Source organism: Micropterus salmoides, unplaced genomic scaffold (assembly GCF_014851395.1).
Source record: "Micropterus salmoides isolate LMB-PRFRI ecotype aquatic unplaced genomic scaffold, ASM1485139v1 Ms_hic_scaffold_14, whole genome shotgun sequence".
Classification (NCBI taxonomy): Eukaryota; Metazoa; Chordata; class Actinopteri; order Centrarchiformes; family Centrarchidae; genus Micropterus; species Micropterus salmoides.
Genome location: NW_024040485.1, coordinates 2916683 through 2938033, shown reverse-complemented (window position 1 = coordinate 2938033; position 21351 = coordinate 2916683). Strand labels below are relative to the sequence as shown.

The following is a 21351-nucleotide window of genomic DNA, read 5'->3' as shown; positions in this document are numbered from 1 at the left end:
GGAGGAGTTTTGTTCATTTGATGCTCTTCTGCTATTTCATTGATGCAAAGTGTAGCAATCGTTGAACAATATCAAGTAAAAAGTCATGTATGTTTTGCTTCAGCTCTTCATGTGACAGAGGTGCATACTGTGCATCACTTTTTAAAATTTAAATACTTGTTGTTCTGCTTTTCATTTTCCTTATTTTTTTTTAACAAACAAGATATATGAACAACAATCATGTACATGTTAATCAGTGTCCTCATTTCATATCACCTTTACTTGTGATCCAACACTAAACACTTCTTCACAAAAAAGCAAGATGTGCAAACAAAACCATCTGCCATTAAAGTCTAAAATGAAACTACAGCAAAATATTTTCTAAAATAAGAACCAATTCAGAGAAAAACCCTCTAAAAAGTTGACTTTTTAGAAGTGTTTTATAGGTGGCTCATCTGCCTGTTCAGTTTGTTCTGCACAACAGGGGGCCTGATGAAGAAACTTTCTTTGACTCTTTGTTTCCAGCTCAGAGTGTGGAAGGACAAGATGTCATGTCAAATCTCAGTCGTTCTCAGGATCACTGAGGATTAACAGCTCAGAGAAATGTAGAGATGCAGCTCTGACCATATCATAGAGTTAGACTCCCAAAAACAATTTAAATATAACCGTTAATTTGTTAACATAATTTGTAGCATAAAAAGAATAAGGTTATGGCAGTGAAATATAGTCGTATGTCTTTAGTATCCAAATATTGCCACAGAAAACACAACACACAGGTGACGAAAGAAAGAATGAAATATGAGCATTCGGAATTCACTAGGCATACAGATGGGCATTTCAAAGGTTTAGGACTACTCTTGTGGTTACGCTTCAAGTGATAGACACACTGGCTGCACCACAAAGTGTCATGTTACATGACTCGTGTCAAATATCCAGGGTGCGTATGTGATAAAGTTGCTGCTTTTCTTTTTTACTCAGATTTTAAAAAGGAGCAGGTTCATTTAAACTGATTCTCATCTGAATTGTATGTCAACATTTGTCATGATTGCTGTCGTGAGAAGTATTATTGTAAACAAGGTCTTCTTGCAACATTTACAGTGTAGCTCAGGACATTTTTCAGTGATGAAAAACAAAGAACAAAATGGGGAGAAAACACAAAATGAGATCCTGATATTCTGGAGTTACTAAAAATAAAAAATTAATTGTACTATGTAGTGAGTGTTTGCATTGCAAATATTTGTATTGAAGATTTTTTTTTCAGATTTTAACCTGTTTTTATTACTCAAAGTTAACAGATAAAAACACATTTGAAATAATGAGCTTTATTTATGCAGCAATAGTATTTTTTCTAATTTGAAAACTAAACTACAAGAATACATTATAGCTTGCCATGAATTGATGTGACACCATTGGTAGCCTCCTGATCTTTCACAGTCTGACATGCAGCAGCTTAATCAACATCATCTTTGGACAGAGAATAACTCATATATTTTACTTGGCAAGACTAAAATAGAATAATAATAATAATAATAATATTAGAACAAAGAAAACATCTGCCACTGCATATGTGTGGAAAGGTTTTCTCTAAAACTGAACATGCTGTTAGTAATGTATTAATGCTATTTTACAATGGAAGAAACTAATTAATTCACAGCAGTGTTTTTATGAATTTCAGCACAAATGAATGAAATATTACACTAAATAGCTCGAGTGTTTAACGTTTTACAGTGGAAATCATCCAAAGACGTTCCTCTCCTTCTGAGGTCTTTTCATGTTGACCTTCTCTCTCGTATCCCAGAAGGCCTTAAAGAAATGAATCTGACTCCTGTCAGTTCCCAAGCCTGTATGGAAACCTCTGCTTCAAGGAGCATAGTGCTTTTTGCTCTTAACAGGCCTTTCATGATTTTATGCTCAGGATGTCTTCATATATTGTCACTGTAAAGGTCACTGTTCTATCACTGACAACGCCTGTGAGATGAGTTTTCACACATTTGCACATTTATGTCCAGAATTAAGGTCAACGAGGCTCCCTGATGTGTTTTTGAAGAGGAAGAGGCGAGAGCAGACGGAGAAAATGAAGATATATTAATGTACCTGTCTTTACTTTAACACATGTACTTGGTTGATCTAAACTTCACATTAAGGAGTTATTTTCACCAATTTGCAACCATTACTTATAAAACGTATGCAGCAAATGCTATAAAATCTAATGAGGTGATTGGCTGTACACAATGGGAAACAGTCTTGTACATATTAAGTTTCAGTTCCAAGTAGAGGAAGGTGGTCAGTTTCAGTCATGTTTTTGAGATACTGTTCATAAACGAAGATGTCTGCGAAAATGTACCACCAATTTTTAAGAGGAGTCTCTGATTCTCCTGATTGTAATTTGATTACATATATTTTAACCCTGGCTCTCACTCAGATAACCAGGGTTACAACCAGACACTACATGGCCAAATGTGTCAAAAAAACAGACAAACTATATAGATACCCAGACATTGTTTCAGAAAGCGGGTTCAGTGAAAACTGTCAGCTTAAGATGAGGGAAACTCTGATCAGATGAGATCAGATAATCCCTAGATCAGTAACTTCAGAAACTTCTCGGGAGGAGGTTTACTTTTTTTTTCTCTTTGACTACTCCCCTCCTGCAACGCCTGAAGCAGCTGTCTGAGACACCATTTCATTTTCTCATTCACATTGTTGATATCAAATACCGAACGCATTCATCTGCAGATGTTTTTAGAAAAATCAAAATCCTGGCTCGATATTAGTTTGTTACGTAAACATTGTACAGTCAGTTTTCAACTGAAAACCCCAACAAAATTATTACTGGGTCGGACTTTGACTTTACAGTCAAATGTCCATACACTAGCCTATAGGAATCCAGCGCTTTATCATTCATTAGGGAAATTCAAGTAAATGTTTCAACTTAATTGACTTTATTCCACTCCTGTTTTATTTAGATAAATGTCATGGTCCACGTTGGCACGCATTCCTATTTTTTATAGCACCACTGAATGCTCTGCTCTTTATTTACCCGTTGCCATGGTGAATCGGAGTATCGGAGCTCCATTGAGGATGGCTTTTTTTCATTCGCCACTCACGCGCGTCCATTAGGTTCAACATACTCAGAGTTGACAGAGTAACTCAGAGCTCAGGGTTAGGGTTAGGATTAGAATTTGTTAAGCCTCCTTTCTGAAACAGGGCCCCGAACATTTCAACCGTGTCTGATTGTTGAGCATGATGCAAAGTGTAACTTGTTGAACAAACTTCTAAAACACTCACTCTGTGTTGTGGTGGACGGTGTCGTAGCGAACAAACAGCGAGGTGTAGAAAGCTTCGGTCAGCAGTGAGTAGATGGCGATCATCACCAGCAGCACCGCCAACTTCAACACAGAGTTTAGCCGCAGGAACACCGCACACGTCACCATCGCAAGGACCCCCGTGAACACAAAATACTGGGGAAAAAAAAGAAACATGTGTCCAATACTTTTAGTTTATGACCAAATCCCTGCAAAACTAATGACACTGCCACCATCCTCAGCTGCACTTTGCTGTGTTGAAAATTGAATCTGTGCAAGAAATTATTCTAGGGAGGATCACAGTTGAGATAGAAGACAAAAAAATAACGGGCTGTTCAATAGCTCAGCCTTTCTACAGTTAAAAATTCTTAAAGAGGTACAATTTACTGTTGCATTTCCAGCGTCTTGGTGAACTACTAAGAGACAACTCTTTTTGGCCTCAGGTGAGGATGAGGTCGTTCAGACTTGGTCCCGGGTGGGTCCAACGACCACAACGACTGTCTTTACAACAGCCAGGAGCTCTTACAAACCAGTGGCATCGATCATTCAGACAATGACCCCACAGAGGTTAAATAGCTGAGTTTCCCTACCAGTCTGTCAGAACTGAAGAAGTCTCTTGGATGAGGGACAAAACGTCTTCTAGTGTCTTCAACCAAGTCCAGTTGTCCTTGCTTTTAATCTTCCTTGGATAGCTATGACCTGGATGACTGAGAACCTTTGGACATACTAATAGGCAGATTTTTTTTTAACTCAGGTTTCCAGTTATTCATTTCTAGTCTGCAAGCCCAAACTGAAATAACTGTGATGACGTCGCTATGACATCATCAGTGTTATTCCCTCAGACTTGACAAAGCAGTTCCCCTTCACTGGCTATAAAACATTATAATGACATCCCACTTCACCAAAGGCCTCAGATCTGCATGTTTTTGTGTCTAATCTCATATTCCAGTCAGGTTTTGTCCCAACATAAAAAAGTCAATAACTCTTTTTTTTATGTATCTAAAAACTATTTTAGCTATTATTATTAATTATTATTTAACACATGAGCTCTCCTGACATTCTGGAGAAAATAAGGTTGTGATATACATGTAAGGATATGTGACTCAAGCCTGGAGCTACAAACAAAACATGTTGCTGCCTTATTAAGTCCATCAATCAGCTGCATATTGTGTGAGCAAAATCACATAATGGATGTTTTCTCCGTGACGTTCTGATAGCTCCATCAGTCGCCGTTGTCTGAGGCGAGACCTCCCTCTGGGTGCGAGCAGATGCTGAGGATGTTTAATTCATCATTTTTCCGCTGTCGAAGAAGTGAAAAAACACAACAGATGGACCTGACTGCAAAATTCAGACACCTCATTTAGTCGGTACCTCTGGGTAGAAGCAGATGTCTGGGATGGAGGCCGACTCGTTGTACGTCTGATTCTTGAAGGTGCTGGACTTGTCGAAGTCGCACCACAGCTGTGAGAGACCAACAGGGGGGATTATTGTTATGGTGCAGGGTAAAAACTGATGCAGAGTCAGTGTAAAGTGGGTGTTCTTTAATCAAGCTTTTAATCTTCCAAAACGTTTGTGTCAGAAGTGCATAGCTCATTGTGAGTGAACAAGATGAGCTCTCTGCAGGAGGCTGCGTGTTTCTGATCTCTTAAAGAAAGAATGAGAAACATTTTCATATTAACAAACAGCTGATCTGTGACTGAAGTTGGTACCCAGAGTACGCGAGAAGCTCTCTCGTAGCTCCGTTCTGCAACACAAAAGTGAATTTTGAAGCATTTAAATTTCTGGCTAGTTTAAAAAAAAGCTCAAGATGCAAAGTGCGCAAAAAACAGGTGATGTCCATCCATCCATCGTCAACCGCTTATCCTGCATACAGGGTCCCGGGGGGCTGGAGCCAATCCCAGCTGACATCAGGTGAAAGGCGGGGTCACCAGGACCTGGACAGGTCACCAGTCCATCGCAGGGCCACACATAGACAAACAACCACTCACGCTCACACCTTAGGGACAATTTAGGGTCACCAATCAACCTAGGTCTTTGGACAGTGGGAGATACCGGAGCACCCAGAGAGAACCCATGCAGACACGGGGAGAACATGCAAACTCTACACAGAAAGGCTGGGGTTCGAACCCACGACCTTCTTGCCTTGAGGCGACAGTGCTAATCACTGCATTACCGTGCCGCCCACAGGTGATGTTGATGATTTTATTTTAAAGAGAGAAATAAGACAGGACGTGTGAAACAATAACAAACATTTTCTTAGTAAAAAAGAATATTCATATTCAAATCAAAATCAATGAGAGCTAAAGAATACAGAGGGCTCATTCTTTTTTTATTTCATTTTACAGTTCAGCAGTTTATCAGTTTTAATTTTTTAACTTACAGCTCATTTTTGTTTTCTCCCCTTTTTTCTCTTTATTTTCTTAACTAGACGTTTTTTGAGATGTTCACATTTCAAGAGAACACTGTTTCCTGTAACCTGTGGTTGCAGCAGAGAGTGCATGGGACCATAAAACTATTGAAAACTATTGAACTGATCTGCTGATTTTCAAAAACCCATGTAGTTTTTTAAATTTTGTTGTTGATGTTCACTTCTAATTCACGTCTGTTTTCTATGTGTATTGATTTTATCGTTAAACCACTTTAATGGTTTCTATTTGCAACAGCAAAGCCTTGCCAAGAGCACATAAAGCAGCAAAATGTTTAGACAAAATGGATCTGCAACATACACTATCAACATATCTTATTTGCTTATCAGCTATTGGAAACTAAAGCAAGTTTCCACTTGCTAATTGATGCTGAACATGAATAACCCTGTAAATTGATTATTTAACAAATCCCTTATAAGAATAAAGAACCACTTGCAATTTTTTTTTCTCCAGTTTGAATTCAGTGACACAAGCAAACGTCTCCACATTAGTGAGAAGGTTCTGTTAGCTTCTTTGGGATTATGCCTTTTTATTTCTTTGACTGATCCTTTTCTCACCAGTTGAGGCCTCTGGGTTGCATAATATGGTTTGTTTGATGCAAGCAGAGCCCTTGTAGCACTAAAAGCTAATTATAAGCCTGTTTCATGTGCTTTAGTTAAGTAATGACTGCGGGCCAGTGTCTTTCAGATGCCGCCCTGCTGAAGAACACAGCTGGCATATCAGGTAAATTGGGGGCGTTGAGGTCAGACTTTTAGAAAATAATAAACAGCTTTTGAATTCATGAATCTAAAAGTTATGAAAGTGGCGGTTGAAAAACTGAAATTCATTCAATTAGTGATGATCATTTAATTTATATCATCTCGGTTAGACTACTACAATTCCCTTTTCACCTGCAAGTTGTCCCTGGCCCAGAACGCTGCTGTGAGGCTGTTCACCAGGTCGTGCTGTTTAATGTCTGCGGTCTTTGTAAGGTCAGTTATTGCTTGTGTTTTATTGTATGATTAGTTTTACTGTTTTTATGATGATGTTGCTTATGTTTTATTGTTGTTTCTTTACTATTTTGATGGTCTTATTTCTATTATTTTATTCTTGCAAAGCACTTTGTGAACTTGTTCTGCTATATTAAATAAACTTATTTACTACTTGCATTAAACAACTTTTCAATTTCTAGTTATGTATGATGTGACCCCTTTTGTGATTTGTGATATAGTATGAAGTTGGTTCTTACGTCTTACAGATCTGCATTCAACTTTAATACTATTTAAAGGTCTGACAATAACACAACATACCATTGCCTGCCCCTTTGTTTCAACACTAATCTTAAAGGAGAAGTCTAGTGATCCTATATTTTTCTTATTGTCAACAATTCCCATGGAAAGACCCAAACCAACAATGAATGGATCTACTGTTGTTTTCCTCTGTGACACAAAACGCCATTGTTGTCCAAAAACTATTTAAAACACATAAATAAGCCACACTGTTGCCCTGGGTGACATGTTCCTTCATTACCATGAACACGCGCACTGTATTTTTACTCCATCCCACATAAACAATCCTCCCACCAAAGAAAAATAAAGAGAGTAAGAGTACCAAATGTGAATTAATCCACTGCTGAAAACAGTCCCCATTAAATAAATACATTTCCTTCTGTTTGAGAAACCTACATTTTCCAGCTCTTTTATGGAATTACTGAGGCTTTTTTATGAAACTGTATATGTGCAATCTGTTTTTAAACATTTACATCCTCAGTAAGAACTATTGCCAAAAACAGGGTAGGGAAGTCAACAAGTACTGTGAGGTGGATTTTGATCTTGTCATGGAATTTGCTGACAAACTGGAGTGAGACTTTAATCCATTTAGTCCCTTTCTATATCAGCACAGCCTCTAAACTCAGATTTTATTTTATATCAAGATTAGGTTTAGACAAGAAAGGAAAGAAAAGGAAACAATAACGCAACACACAGTAATGTCGGATTAGGCGCGTAGTGCTCTAAAATAAGATGTGAGCTTCAGACAATATGCCGGGACCTCTCTTATGTTTTGTTGATAATGTTTTCTATGATGTCCCCCCAAAAAGATTCAAGTCTCTGAGTCTAAGAAGGTCTAAGAAGGAAAGTGCGATGAAAAAGTGTCTGGGGAGCCACTTGGAAACCATAAACAGAGCAAAGTCAGAGTTTGGTGTATCCTTGCGAGGGTGAGGGCATAGACAACAAATATTGACTCTGTAAATATTCTGAAATCAGCAATAATCTGGAAGTGAGAATTGAACTCACTATATTGATCATGGCTGCCAGGAAGTTGATGAGGATTGAGACAAAGATAATGACGTTTCGCGCTGCATAGGTCTCATTGATCCAGCAGCAGGCTTTGCGCAGAACCAAAGGCAGACACTTGTAGTCTTCCGCCGTTGTAACTAGGACCAGACAGGAATGGAGGACGATGAGGACCGAGAACTGGATCACCATGGTTAGCATCCTGTGGAAACACAATAAATGGCAAAGTAATAATAAGGATACAACATTTAAGGATTGGACTGTGGTGACACTTTAAAGCATCATCGAAAACATTCTGACATATGTAAATGATTTAAATGATGACATTTTAGATTTAATGTTCTCCTAATAACTAGATCAGTATCCACTAATTAAGAGAACCTTTTCTCTAAATAACTCCAATATGTTATGCAATCCAATATGTTCTATTAACCTTAGCCAGATGGTGTATTTTCTCAAAGTAAGTTTCTTTCATCAATCTTTCTGAAAGATTGATATTCCCAGGGTTTTCTTTCCATATTTAAAGAGAAATGGTTTACTACAAAAACATCTGAACATCTTGCATTTCACAAACAGGGACATTAAGTGTATTCAGACTGAATGCAAAGCAAATGTTTAACTGGCACATTTGTCAATAATGCATGAGTTGAAAATGTGTGCTTATCTTTGACATTATGACTAATTCATAAATGTATAGTTACAAGAGGAAAAGCAGGTTTGAGCCGTCACACACACACACACATACACACACACAGCCCACAGCTAGCTAGCTACAGCTAATGTCTCTACAGTTGGTTCAGTAGTTATTTGTGGGCAAGAGGGCTAAACACTTTGGTGCTCATTTTAAGAAAATAACATGAGACATGCAGACATGCAGGGGCCTTGGAAAGCACATCTGCAATCATTGTTAAATCAGGCAAAAATTACGAAGTGCAAACATTTTTCTTTGAATATGGAGTCCTGTTTTAAACCTAAAATGTTTTAGCATTGTAGAAACTCTATGAGAAAATACATTGAGAACTGAAAGCTAGTCGATCAGAAGCTATAACCTGGATGTATGGCAGGAGTTAAATGTGTCCACCATGTTGACAGTCTGTCCTCTTTTACCTGGCAGAGGGAAGCAGGCTTTGGATGGTGGTGATGAAGATGAGTACGATGAAGGCGCACACCAGGTTGGACTTGAACACCTCGTCCCTCATCTGGGAGTACTTCACCGTGACAGGAAAGTGGAAGAGAAAGAGGGAGGAAAAGCAAGTGAGGGGAAGACGGAGAAACACGTTTTCAGACAAACAGAGAAGACTTAACACACTGAAATGCACCTCAAACACACCAACACACTGCCACAGATGTATGCAATGGTTCAACCACAAGCGTTAGAGAGAGACAGGAGCCGGTGGGTTAGCTGTGGGGTCCTGGGGAACTTGCAAAGCTGACAAGCACAATGCTAGCTGCTAGCACTCAGCTATAAGCTGAGTCGGAGACACAAACAGAGAGCTAAAAACAATAAAATAAGTAAAGCTAAAGTGAGGCAGGAGAGGGTTTTTGAAAGTTTAACTGAAATTTGAATTGTCTGGATTTGAGAAATAATAGATATTGAACTTGCTAGCACTAAGAACTGAAGCTCAGAAAAATGTCACACAAGCAAGTTTTGGGTGACTTTCTACATCTAATACATTGTTTTTACCTTAATTACATTTATTCAGCTGACACTTTTATCCAAAGCGACTTACAACAGCTATACATGTCAGAGGTCACATGCCTCTGGAGCAACTAGGGGTTAAGTGTCTTGCTCAGGGACACAATGATATCTCATAGTGGATTAGAACCCGGGTCTCTCACACCAAAGGTATGTGTCTTATCCACTGCACCATCACCACTCCTCTTACATTAAAATAGATTATAGATAAAAAGTAAGCATTTCTAAAAGACTGCTGGTTATCAAAAAACAGCAGTCACAGCTCAGCTTAATTTCCCAAATGTTGAACTATTCCCTTCAAATGCACTCAGAATAAAGTCAACACTTACAAAAGAGGATAGTAAATTGTACTTTTTTGTTAACAATTTTCAGTTACACAGTAAACTTTACTTAAACGATCACAAATTATAGAGAGAGGGGGGAACTGTTTGGTATGTAAGAACGTAGATATTAGCATTTTCCTAAATAAAGCCCTGCGCTGATATGCGACTAAACTGATGAGTCACCAGTCTGGGCCAACAGCCTGACTTATGTCATCTTAAGCTTTCCACTCCCATGGCCCCCGCTATCCCGTCCCTTGCTCTGTCTCTTTCTCAGAGGGTGCTGGGAAATTAGCAAGAGGATGCTTCACGTTTCATCACAACTTTGGCAAAAAAAAAAAATAGGGAGGCCAACAGCACGGCACATTTACTGAAGAGGTTAAGAGGTCAACCAAAAAAAATAAGGTTCTTGGAAAGGTTTTGAAGATGGCGGTGGGATACCAAGGAAAACATAGATGCCCATATGAAGGTCAACTCAAAGGTTAAAGGTGAGCTTATTCATGGAACAAAAAATGGGGAGAAAGGTAACAAAAAGCTACAGAAGTGCACTGCAATCACCAAAGACAAAGAATATTCAAAAACATTTTCTTGTAATTATGACTTCCATTCTCTTGATTATGACTTACCATGTTGTAATTATAGGAGAATTAAAATTTGTCAACGTTAAGTGATTAGTCAATTTGCTGCCATAGGCTGTTTCATTGGTATTTGTCACTATGGAAACAACTTGTCCAAGTTTACTTGGTGCCAGCTGTTGTCAGCAAAAAATGCAACTGTTATTAATCCAGCTTATAGTGTTTTTGTACCTGTACCTGCCAAAGCATTAAAACAAAGATGAAATATAGCAAATAAGCAAAATTAGCCCCTAAAAATTAAGTTTTCCACTGTTGTTGGCCCTAAAAGTGACTGTATCTTATTACCCATCCTGACAATATCATATTTCACATTATTTAACAGCTTTCTCCAGCTCGTCATGGAAGATATGTTTACACTGAGTGAAATGCTCAAACCCAAGACTTTTTATGGTTGAACCATTCTATTAAATGAAAACATTCTTGTTGTTGTTTTACATATCATTTTAGGGACATTTTCCACAAGATTCAGCCCGATATGTTTGGTATCTTTGGAAATTTCAGGATCTCCAACAGAATTTAAAAGTTCTGTGGGTCTGATCAACGTTTGGCTGCCCAGGATGAGTTTCTAAAGAACAGCTGACTGTTAAGGCATGAATTGAGGTGAAAATGATTATAGCCCTGTCAAATGAAATGATAACGACTGTCAATCATGTTGATTTGACTTTTGTAGTCATTTTACAAAGCATATACACTTGGCCATACAATATATTTAGAGATGGGGTTAGTTGTTTTTTTTTTATGTTTTCTGTTTCTTACCTACCCACCTTGAGTGTCCTTATATTGTTTTGTTTTATGATTGATGTAACTCAGCTGCAACAATGCAGTTATGTGTTTTAGTATTTCATAAAGTACTAGCTTTATACTACAAGTAGTAATTACTAGTAGCCGTCTAATAATTTGGTCTAGTAAAGTGAAGGTCTCATAATTAGAGAGTCATAATTATACGATATGTAATTTGTAAATTTGAGAACACATCCCAGAAATCTCTTTTTTCTTTAGTGAATGCAATGTGCTCCAGTAAAAAGAAAAAAAGTCAACTTTTCCCACAAGAGTGTAAAAGGGTAACAGGTCCATGGCATGGACTTTTGGTCATGAGTAAACTGAAGGGGGTTCTGCAATCTCAGCAAAACAAATCTACAAATTGCCATGCTGACTATTCTATACGTGTCAAAGAAAAAAATCTAAGCCGCTTTGTTTTAAACTTTAGAATCAAACATGGGTCATGGTTAAGTGGATTTAATGTTTGAGCGCAATATTGGCAGTAACTCATTAAAAAAAGAATAGTCTAAAGAGTTTCTGTCTACTGTTATATATATATTTATATATTTGGTTCACTGTGTTTATACAGTTACACTAGTATAAAGTCCAAAGTGTGCTGACGGAATAATTATACTTTTCATTATGCTCAAGTAATACATTTTAAACAGCTATCAAAAAACTTGAGAATGAAACGTCATTCTTGAAAATGAGAATGGGAACTTTGAGAAAATTATGAGATGGAATATGATATGCAGACAGTAAATGAAATAACAAAATGTAAAAGCCTTTAAAAACACTTTTAAACATATTTTAAAATGCAATTATAATATATAAATTAAAGGCCTAACACGAAAACGGGATTATTAATTAGCAAAATAATTGAACATTTATAACTCTATATAAATGTAAATTTAGTTATAATAGTTATTTAAAATGTATACATTGAGTCCATAATTATTCTGGTGGCACACTTCAGACTCTATGCCCTGGAAGACCTAATGAAGGAAAGAGCGAAAATAAAACCCTCGACCAGTAAATGTATTTAAATTGCATAATTTCCCCATTAATTTTGCACGACCCTCAGTTATACCATTAAGGTTTCCGTAGGTAACATTGACTTGTGTAAATGCAGTAAAATGAAAAAAATGCCATGCCTTTTTTCCGTGCGATACCACCATGGTATCTAGTATAAATGCCTTTAGCTTACTCATGATAGGAAAAAATAGTTGATTCTTGTTTTGCTTCTGAAAATCTTCATCTAAGAATTGATATAAGGAGGGAGACAGAAAGAAAAAAACAGTTATCTGTCTAAAACCCCAGCTACCTTCTCTTCCAGGCTGGAGTCTTTAAACATCAGTGAGAAAGGCTTGATATGCTCTCTTCTCAACTTATCGCCACTCCGTAAGTCGATGGCGCTCTCTATTCGCTTGTTAATTTCCTCAGGACCAGAGTGGACATGCAAAGCTTGTGCAAGATGGTTTGGAAGCAGATTTATCGAATTTCTCGTTAGGGCAGCCAGAGTCTAGGGGGAAAGCACATGCACATAGAATGAACCTGCTTGTCCCCCTTTTGTTTCATTCAAGTTACAAATGAAAAAGAAGAACAGACACACAGTTATGTTCATTACATACACAAAAGAAAAAGAAAATTAAGGAAAAGGAAGAAAAGGGAAGACCAAAATGCAACGTTTGCTATCAGACAGACAGCTCAGAGCAAGTCATGCATCTTCCATTCACTCGCAGCATGTTCATTTTGCGTTGATGTTAGTGGGGACACAGCTTGTAATTATGCACACATTATAACAAAGCTGTAATTTATGTCCATGACTGTGATTGGAAAGGGGAAGGAAGGACTGGGAGTAAAACACATAAAACTGATGACATTTTTAAACAATATAAAGCATGAAATGAAGGACAACAAAACAGCTGAGAGAAGAAGACTTTAGATGTAAAATGTAAGAACAAATAAATGCACAAAATTTTTATTGTATTATGCTTTAGCAAGTGAAGGTTGAGAAAACAATCACATTTTCATAGACTGGATCCTCAAAGAATGAATTTAATCTCCAAAAATGATGAAACACACTGTTGGACTGATTTATGTCCTAAATCAGGACAACCTTGCGAGACACTAATATGTAATATTTTAAAATGTAACTGAATGAGATAAGCTTCTTTGGTTTAGAAGGGTCTCCTCGTGTTTTAATTGACCATGTAATGGGAATTCCATAAGTATCATCTCCAAGCATACTGCATGTAACCCTGGACGGAGACCTGAGAGACTCTGTGTGATGTGGCACTGAATCTGTGTACGTAACAGTTAAATCTTCTTCACTTCCCATCTCACTTGGCCTTCCTTGTCTCTCTGTAAAAAATAAATAAATAAACCGAAGTACGTAACCTTTCCATAACTCTTTTTTCACTTGTAGAGGACCAAACTGATGGTCTTGCATGAGTAGTTCATCAACAACAAATCAGTTTGGTTTAGACAAAGAGGTTTGGTTGAGATCATTTCTATTAAAATCCGCTTACTGTGACTTGAATCTTGCTGCAGAGAGGGGCCAAGTCCTGCCAACACATCCGTGTTCTTTTGTCACCTCATATTTTCACATTCCTTTATTCAGTTACCTGTTTAATTATATGTTCTTAACATCAAATTTCCCATAAAATAAAAATGTGGTGGTGACTACAGAGCAGCTTCTTCCCTAAGGCTGTGAAACTCCTGATTGTAGTATAATGCAAGTGAGACCATGGCTGCCTGAAAGGAAGGTAATCAATCTAAAAAACTTACAGTATCAGTTGTAAAATGTCAGTGGCTATGTGTTTATTTGTGCTGGGGCTGAGTGATGTGGCTCGGGGTCGTGTTGCAATTGTTTTGGTGGACGTCGCAATATGACTGGGATGCTGTTTGGCGATGTCGTGATCTTGGTGGCATTCTAATGAACTAGTCAGCCTTAGCAAACTGAGTCCACTGATGTGCTCTATTCTGAAGTTAGTCAATGAGTTCCTGTCCGTCGTGGTGGGAAGCACTTGAGGTTAAAGTGATAAAGGTCATACGTATGGATTACAGTCATTTTGTCAGAGCCATTGACATTAGCTCTCCACTCTCCATTAGCTGTGAATTAAAGCAGCAGCGTGGCAACTTTGGACACATAGAGCCAAAAGCCATTTAAGTGATTATGAGAGAAATGTGTGACGATAGAGATGTGTGTAAGATATTCAACATGCATTTATCAACTTCAGCAGAAAGCTTCTCACATAGCTTCAATATTCAGTTACAAAACAGGTGAGACACAGACAAGTCAAAAGCATGACTCAGTTGTTCTATCCAACAGTACAAAATATTGATGTTTTTTGTTTCAACAACTTTCATGATAGTCAACCAGGTAAGCAATGCTAGAAACTTCTGAAGGAATACAATGATCTAAAGTAATGCAAAATGCACCTAAAGATGCTCTAAATGCACTAGATACATTATACATAAAACTCTTTTTCCTATCTTTGAGAAATTCAACCACACTTGGTGAGCACGACTTTCAGATCAAATTATAAAATGAGGATATTAACATGCTTTGACAAATACTTTTATTTTTAATTTAGGGGATAGTGGCAAATGGAGTGTAAACTAAAAAATACAGAATCAAGAAAAGTCCAGACTGCATACTAAATCCTAAGGACATTCATTTTTCTCAACACACAGTGAAGATAAGTGAGAGACAGCTGAGGTGAACCAGACAATACCTCTTATGCATATGAATGAAAATCCGTGTCCTGTGTGTCAAATCATTAACATATCTGGAGCAGCCACAGAAAACACATGAGCTTAATTATAATGACTGGAATAGGTAATGAATCCATCTAGGTCGGGCTTAAACTGAGTGGAATCGAGCCACGTTTGGCTCTGTCCGTAATAAATGCAGTCTGGGTCATGCTTGGGCTGTAATGAATGTGGCCTGGCTGGCCTTAGAAGAATGGTTCAGCGATAGTTAAATTAGAAGACTGTTACAACTCTAATCAGGGATGTGATTTTTCCAGATTAATCCGGAATTCCGGATTTTCTGACCTGAAAATCTGACCCACGTGAATCATGCAGATCTGTAATAAAAAAAGATGGTGGGGGAGGGGGGTACAGGAGCTGGCCGAGTGAAATGGAAAGGACGTGTGTAAAGTTTTCTTCCTGTCCAAGTATCAACAAGGATGTTCGTTTGTGTTCAGCTGCCCATTCCACACCTGCGCAGTGTGTACCACAGTCGCTCCCGCGCATCAGTGGTACGTAACGTGTTGGGCAGTAATACTGCAATGTTACTTTTGCCAGTAAAGAGTAATGTAACGGATTACTATTACCAAAATAGTAATGTTATTACAGGTACTAATCCAAGTAACGCTGCGCTGTTGAACGCACCGACCCTGAAAGACTCAGAAAGAAACTCCGGCTGCTACTGCCAGTGATGCTTGGACTACAGTCTATGATCGGGAGAGAGAGGCATTATATATCACCCAGTAATAAGTAGAGTAGCTAATATTACTTTTTTAACGAGTATATGCTGAGTAACTAGTTGGTAATTACTTGCCCAACACTGAGTTGACAATAAGGATCGGAAAAATCGGGTATGTTTTGATTATTGCTTGTTAAGCTATGTAATGTTTACTTTGACTTTGTTGTCGATTGATCAATCATAAAGGCTAAATATGCTACACTTTGCTGTATGAATGGTGGCTTTTTAAATCATCCTTATGTTAAAGGTTTTGGCAAGTTATAAAAAAAATTCTTGTGAATGGTTGTGACAGGGTTTATATAAGGCCGTTTCAGACGCTTGGATCCGCGGGGTCGCTCTTTGCTCAGGCAAACAAGCACTCCGCGAGCTAACCATGGCAACGGCTTCTGTGTAACTGGTGCGATCAATACTTTCTATCATGCAATCCCGTGAAACCGTCGCGGTCGTCTCACACACACGCCCGCCCGCTGCCAGAGTTGAAATATCAAACTTTTTCCTACAGGTTATCATCAGACAGAGATGCAGAGATGTGGCTGTTTGCTCAGAGTTTCCTGAATAATATAACTGTTTCTTTAACAGTTAGGCCACCAGGTCTTACACAGGCGACAACCTTTGCTGCTGTCTCTTATTCATTAAAAATAATCTATTAACTTTTACTGAACTAATTTGAAAGTTAGTAGTTATATTATTTAGTTATAGACTCAATTATTTCATGTTGCATGTTGCACATTTAGCTGTTGAGAGGTTGCGGACAACTGGACTTGGTTGAAGATACTGGAAGACGTTTCGTCCCTCATCCAAAGGACTTCTTCAGTTCTGACTGACTGACTGTCGTCACAGCAACAAGGAACACTAACGAACCAGCGGTATCGATGACCCGGGCCAAAGACCCCACTGAGGTTAAATAGCTGAGTTTCCCTGCCAGTCAGTCAGAACTGAAGAAGTCCTTTGGATGAGGGACGAAACGTCTTCCAGTATCTTCAACCAAGTCCAGTTGCCCTTTGTTGGATAACTATGACCTGAATGACTGAGAATCTTCATAGACATCTTGTCTTTGATTCGCACTGCAACACATCCACCAAATAAGTTATTGTCATGGGTCCTGCCGCTGCCAGTTTAATCGGGGTGTCGGGGGTTCTCTATATATTTTCCTGCTTTTTTGCCCTTTGCCAATCACATGCCTGTCTAATGTCTGTTTTGTTAAATATGTACCTATCTTAGCTTACCATAAAGACTGAAAGCAAGGGAAACTGCTAGCCCAATCTGCCTACCAGCCAGTGTTGGGCAAGTTAATTGTAATATATTACTAGTTACGTATTACTTCTTAAAAAAGTAATACTATTACTTTACTTATTACTGGGTGATAAAAGTAACTAGTTACGTTACTAGTTACGTTACTATATTACTTTCCAATGTTTCCCACAGAATGACAGCGTGGGGGTGGGGTTAAACTTTGTGCAGCGGTGTTCACGAAAGAGAGGGAGAGAGAGAGAGAGAGAAAGAGGGAGTGAACGAGCGAGTGAGAGGAGGTGCTGCAGGAATATATGCTCCTCAATACAGCTCCTCAATCAAAGATGATTTTAAATACACCTAGTAAAAAGCGATCCGCGTTGATAAATATCCAAATTGTAGGCTAATTAAACAAACAAAGCGTCTCTCCTGACTTTTTAACTAATATCATATTCAACAGCAGCAAGGAGTGTGTTTTTTTACAAATTATATAGCCTAGGCCTGTTTCTTTAGACCACCGGCTGAAATAAAAAATAAAGCAAGTAAATCCCAACGTTACGTTAACGGCACTGTCTCCCGACAAGTCCAAGCATCAGTTACAGATTACAGTTGCTGGAGTTTCTTTCTGTAAGTTTCACGTTGCTGTGCTGCTTCTGCAGATGCTTCAAGAAATCAGATGTAGAAATGTCCACGGTTGAAAGCTTACACTAGACGACAACGTTCTCTGCATCTTAGACTGTGACACAATAGTGGGAATACTTACAGCTGTGGAAAGAACGCTCTCTCCCTCGTTCTCCATTCTTCCTTTAGTTTTGGCGATCGGCGGACATGAACAACAAAGTCCGGTACTGCTGAGCTGCCGCACAGTGGTGGATTCACAACAAGGATAGTGCGTTCATTCATCACGAGTAACACAGCATTACTTGCCTTAGTAACTAGTAATAATATTACCGTTTTAGAAAAGTAATTAGTTACACTACTAGTTACTGGGGAAAGTAATATTATTACAGTAATGCGTTACTGCCCAACACCGCTACCAGCAAGCTGACTGATTAACTCATTACATCTTAACCGAAGTGTAAAAACAAAGGTTACTGTATGGTAACCCTATTTCTAAAGGCACAGGCGAAGCCCTCTACTGGACTCTATGGATACTACCTCCTCCAATCACACACACGCACTTGCCCACTGAAATGCACGTCGCTGACCAATAGGACGTCACTACCGATACATGTATGGAGCCGACCAATAGGACGTCACTACCGATACGTGTATCATTGGTAGAGGGCTCCGCCTGTGCTAATAGAATTAGGGTTACCATATCATAACCTTTGTTCCATCTCAAACAGGCTGGTGGAGCCCGATGACTTTCTGCCCCAGCCGCGGCAAGCAAAAGTCTACCACACCAACCCGGTCAGCCACAGGCCGGCCAAAGCCCCAACCGCCACATCACCTTAGTGACAGAATGGTGGGCCACCCATGAGAAGGACATTGGACCGATAGAGGCTTGGCCTGACCATTAATACCTGGATTTCCCTGACTTCTCACTGGAATGTCAGGCACCGCCAGTGTATGTTCCCCCTCTACACCCAGCAGTCACGGGATCCTCACTTTACAGATCCTAGGTCACACTTTGCAAGCAGGATCCCGAGAAGGAGCCCGACATAACCAAGAGATAGAAACGCACAAACGGGCACAGTAAGGGCCAAGATGCCATTGTGCAGATCTCTTAGACACACACCCCGCTGAAAAGGGTCGTAGACACTTCCACACTTCCGAGTGGAATGTGCACGCACCGCTAAGGCGTCCAGGCTTGGAAGATTAAGTCACAAAGCCAGCCGGCCAGGCTCTTCTTGGACACGGTCTTACTGACTACACTATCACTGAAGCAGACGAACAGTTGACCAGTGCGTCTGTGCAGCTGTGTGCTCTACATAGGACTTCAGAGTACACACTGGAAACAACAGGTGCAATCTCATCTCCCTGTACCCTGTGGGGTAGGGGGGTAGAAGGCACCCCGATTTATTGTCCTGGACCTGAACATGTTCCTTATGTTCTTAAGAACAAAGGAGGGGTTTTGTCTCAATTCGGCTGCACTGTGGACACCACGAAGCAGCATGCATATGGGGTGAACCGACAGGCACACAGCTCACTCACCTTCTTAGCAGAGGTAAGAGCTAGCAGCAAGGCTGTTGAGAAATAGCAGTTTTAATGAGGACTGCTCCAGGGGCTCATAAGGTGCAGACCTTAGAGTCCTACTGAGGCTCCGAGAGACACGACACCGGTCGCTGTCTTCTCACACCCTGCAGAAAGGGGCTGGGTGAAGACTGTTCTTTCACCAAACCCCTTGTGACAGCAGAGATAGCTGATGTGTACACCTTGATGGTTGAGTGCGACAGCCCCTTCTCCATCAGACCTTGCAGGAAAGAGAAAACGGATTCCACCGAACAGATAGACGCATCCGTCTCCCTCTCAGAGCATCAGTGCTGAAAGCCCAACCACTTAGATTTACAGCATGACGCGGTGGAGAACGCCTGACGCTCCGATGATCTGTGCGACCTCAGCGGATAGACCAGCCTGTGACTGCCTCTCCCTTTCAGGAGCGAAACCTGGAGACCTGGTCCAACACCAGCATTGCGCATATGATGCCACACCCTTTTGACAGAGCCCCCCAGACCAGACGTACGGGCCAGAGCTCTGTCACTGTCGGCTGCGTCACTTCTACCAGAATGACGAACAACCGTTCCCACCTCACCTAACTGGAGGGATGAGATGGGGTGGGGGGGAATGCAGACAGCTGACAGCAGCCCTGGAGAACCTTTACAGACATCCTGCAGTACTCTACTGTTAATACAAAGTGCAATTTTATTTTTTAAAATCCTTCCAAATGTACTTATTCCTTACTAATTTTTTCACAAACTGTAAGAAATCACTTCACTGTCACTAATGCTGTTGCACTCTCCACCTTTACAGGAGCAGTTAGTGCTGAAAGGCTTTGAACATCACAGACTGATTACTGACTACTATCAGAGTGAGGATGGATATTGTTTTAGTTTCTTCTCAGTTCAGAAAATCAAAAGCAACCTTCAGAACACTTGTATCCCCAATAGATTTCCATATATAATTATATATTATCTTATTTCAAGAGACTCAGTTAAATTACATAATTCTTTCATCTAGCAAAATAGTCAAACCCATGATGACATTTTTTTATTTTACAGATATTCTGTGTTGTATACTCTTTGCCCTGTAATTCAGAATGATACATCAGCTATCTGAGAAAACACTGGCATCTACACTGTGTCTGAAAATGAAAGCTCAGCAGTGTAACATGTTTTTGTACTGCACCCTCTTTTGGGACCAACAGGATATGAAATGGATCACAGAAAAGAGTGTGCAACTCTGCACCTTACTTCATCGGTCATTTTATAACCTCAATAAGATCCCTGCCCATCCACTCACGACACAAGGGATCAGAGGGGACAGTAGCCAGTGTTATGAGCTGTGCTGCTGTGATTGTTTTTGGCATGCATGTCCGTGAGGAAGCATACAGCTTAAAGGGCACGTGCTTCCTTCTCTGACATTTCTGTTCTTTATATTGGCCGGTGTGATGTTGAGAGCAGTGGTTGGCTGTATGGGGGAAGCAGTATGGGGTTATATTTATAATAAATATTAATAGCAGAACACATTTGTCCTTGGAAATGCCAACACATGGTGCCAGGAAAAAGGCAAGTAGAGGTGATAAGTGATGGTAAGATCAGACAGTGTGAACAACAACAACACAGTAATATCAGATGATATTGTGGTATGGTGTCTCACGTCAGCAGTTTGACAAATGAATTTGTACTTTAGAGCCATAAATTATAATTCAAGGCGACAACCACAAACAAACTTCGGGGCAAATGATGGATCTGAACTAATTACTATCAGACAGATTGCCATGAAACCTGGTAAACATATTCATGGATGAATCCTAATGAAGTTGTTGAACTTTTTCACTTGTCCAGCGCAGCTTCTAGACTCAGACCGATTCTGCATGACCATTTGTAATTGTAAACCAAAGAACAAAATATAACCTAAAAATAAGAGTCTGATGTCTCATAAAATTGCAACTTCAGAGAGGATAAACTCTTTTGATTTAGCCAAAAATATGACAATTCTTCTAGCATCAACTGCAAGGGCAAACTTTACATTTTACATTTACCAATAATGGTAAATGTTCCTGAACAGCAATTT

At 39.4% G+C, this 21351-nt stretch overlaps 1 protein-coding gene across 2 annotated transcripts in view; it reads right to left on the bottom strand.

Moving 5' to 3' along the window:
• Nucleotides 1-21351, bottom strand: part of adcy8 (adenylate cyclase 8 (brain)) — a 100383-nt gene that overhangs the window by 16663 nt on the left and 62369 nt on the right. Inside the window, exons 8-12 of one of the 2 annotated variants that reach the window (XM_038717232.1) lie at nucleotides 12715-12912; nucleotides 9088-9188; nucleotides 7981-8182; nucleotides 4653-4742; nucleotides 3265-3437 (exon numbers count right to left, since the gene is read on the bottom strand). In XM_038717232.1, coding sequence (XP_038573160.1) covers nucleotides 3265-3437; nucleotides 4653-4742; nucleotides 7981-8182; nucleotides 9088-9188; nucleotides 12715-12912 — 764 coding nt within the window. The remainder of the gene's footprint in view (nucleotides 1-3264; nucleotides 3438-4652; nucleotides 4743-7980; nucleotides 8183-9087; nucleotides 9189-12714; nucleotides 12913-21351) is intronic. The other variant, XM_038717231.1, reaches the window with a different exon arrangement.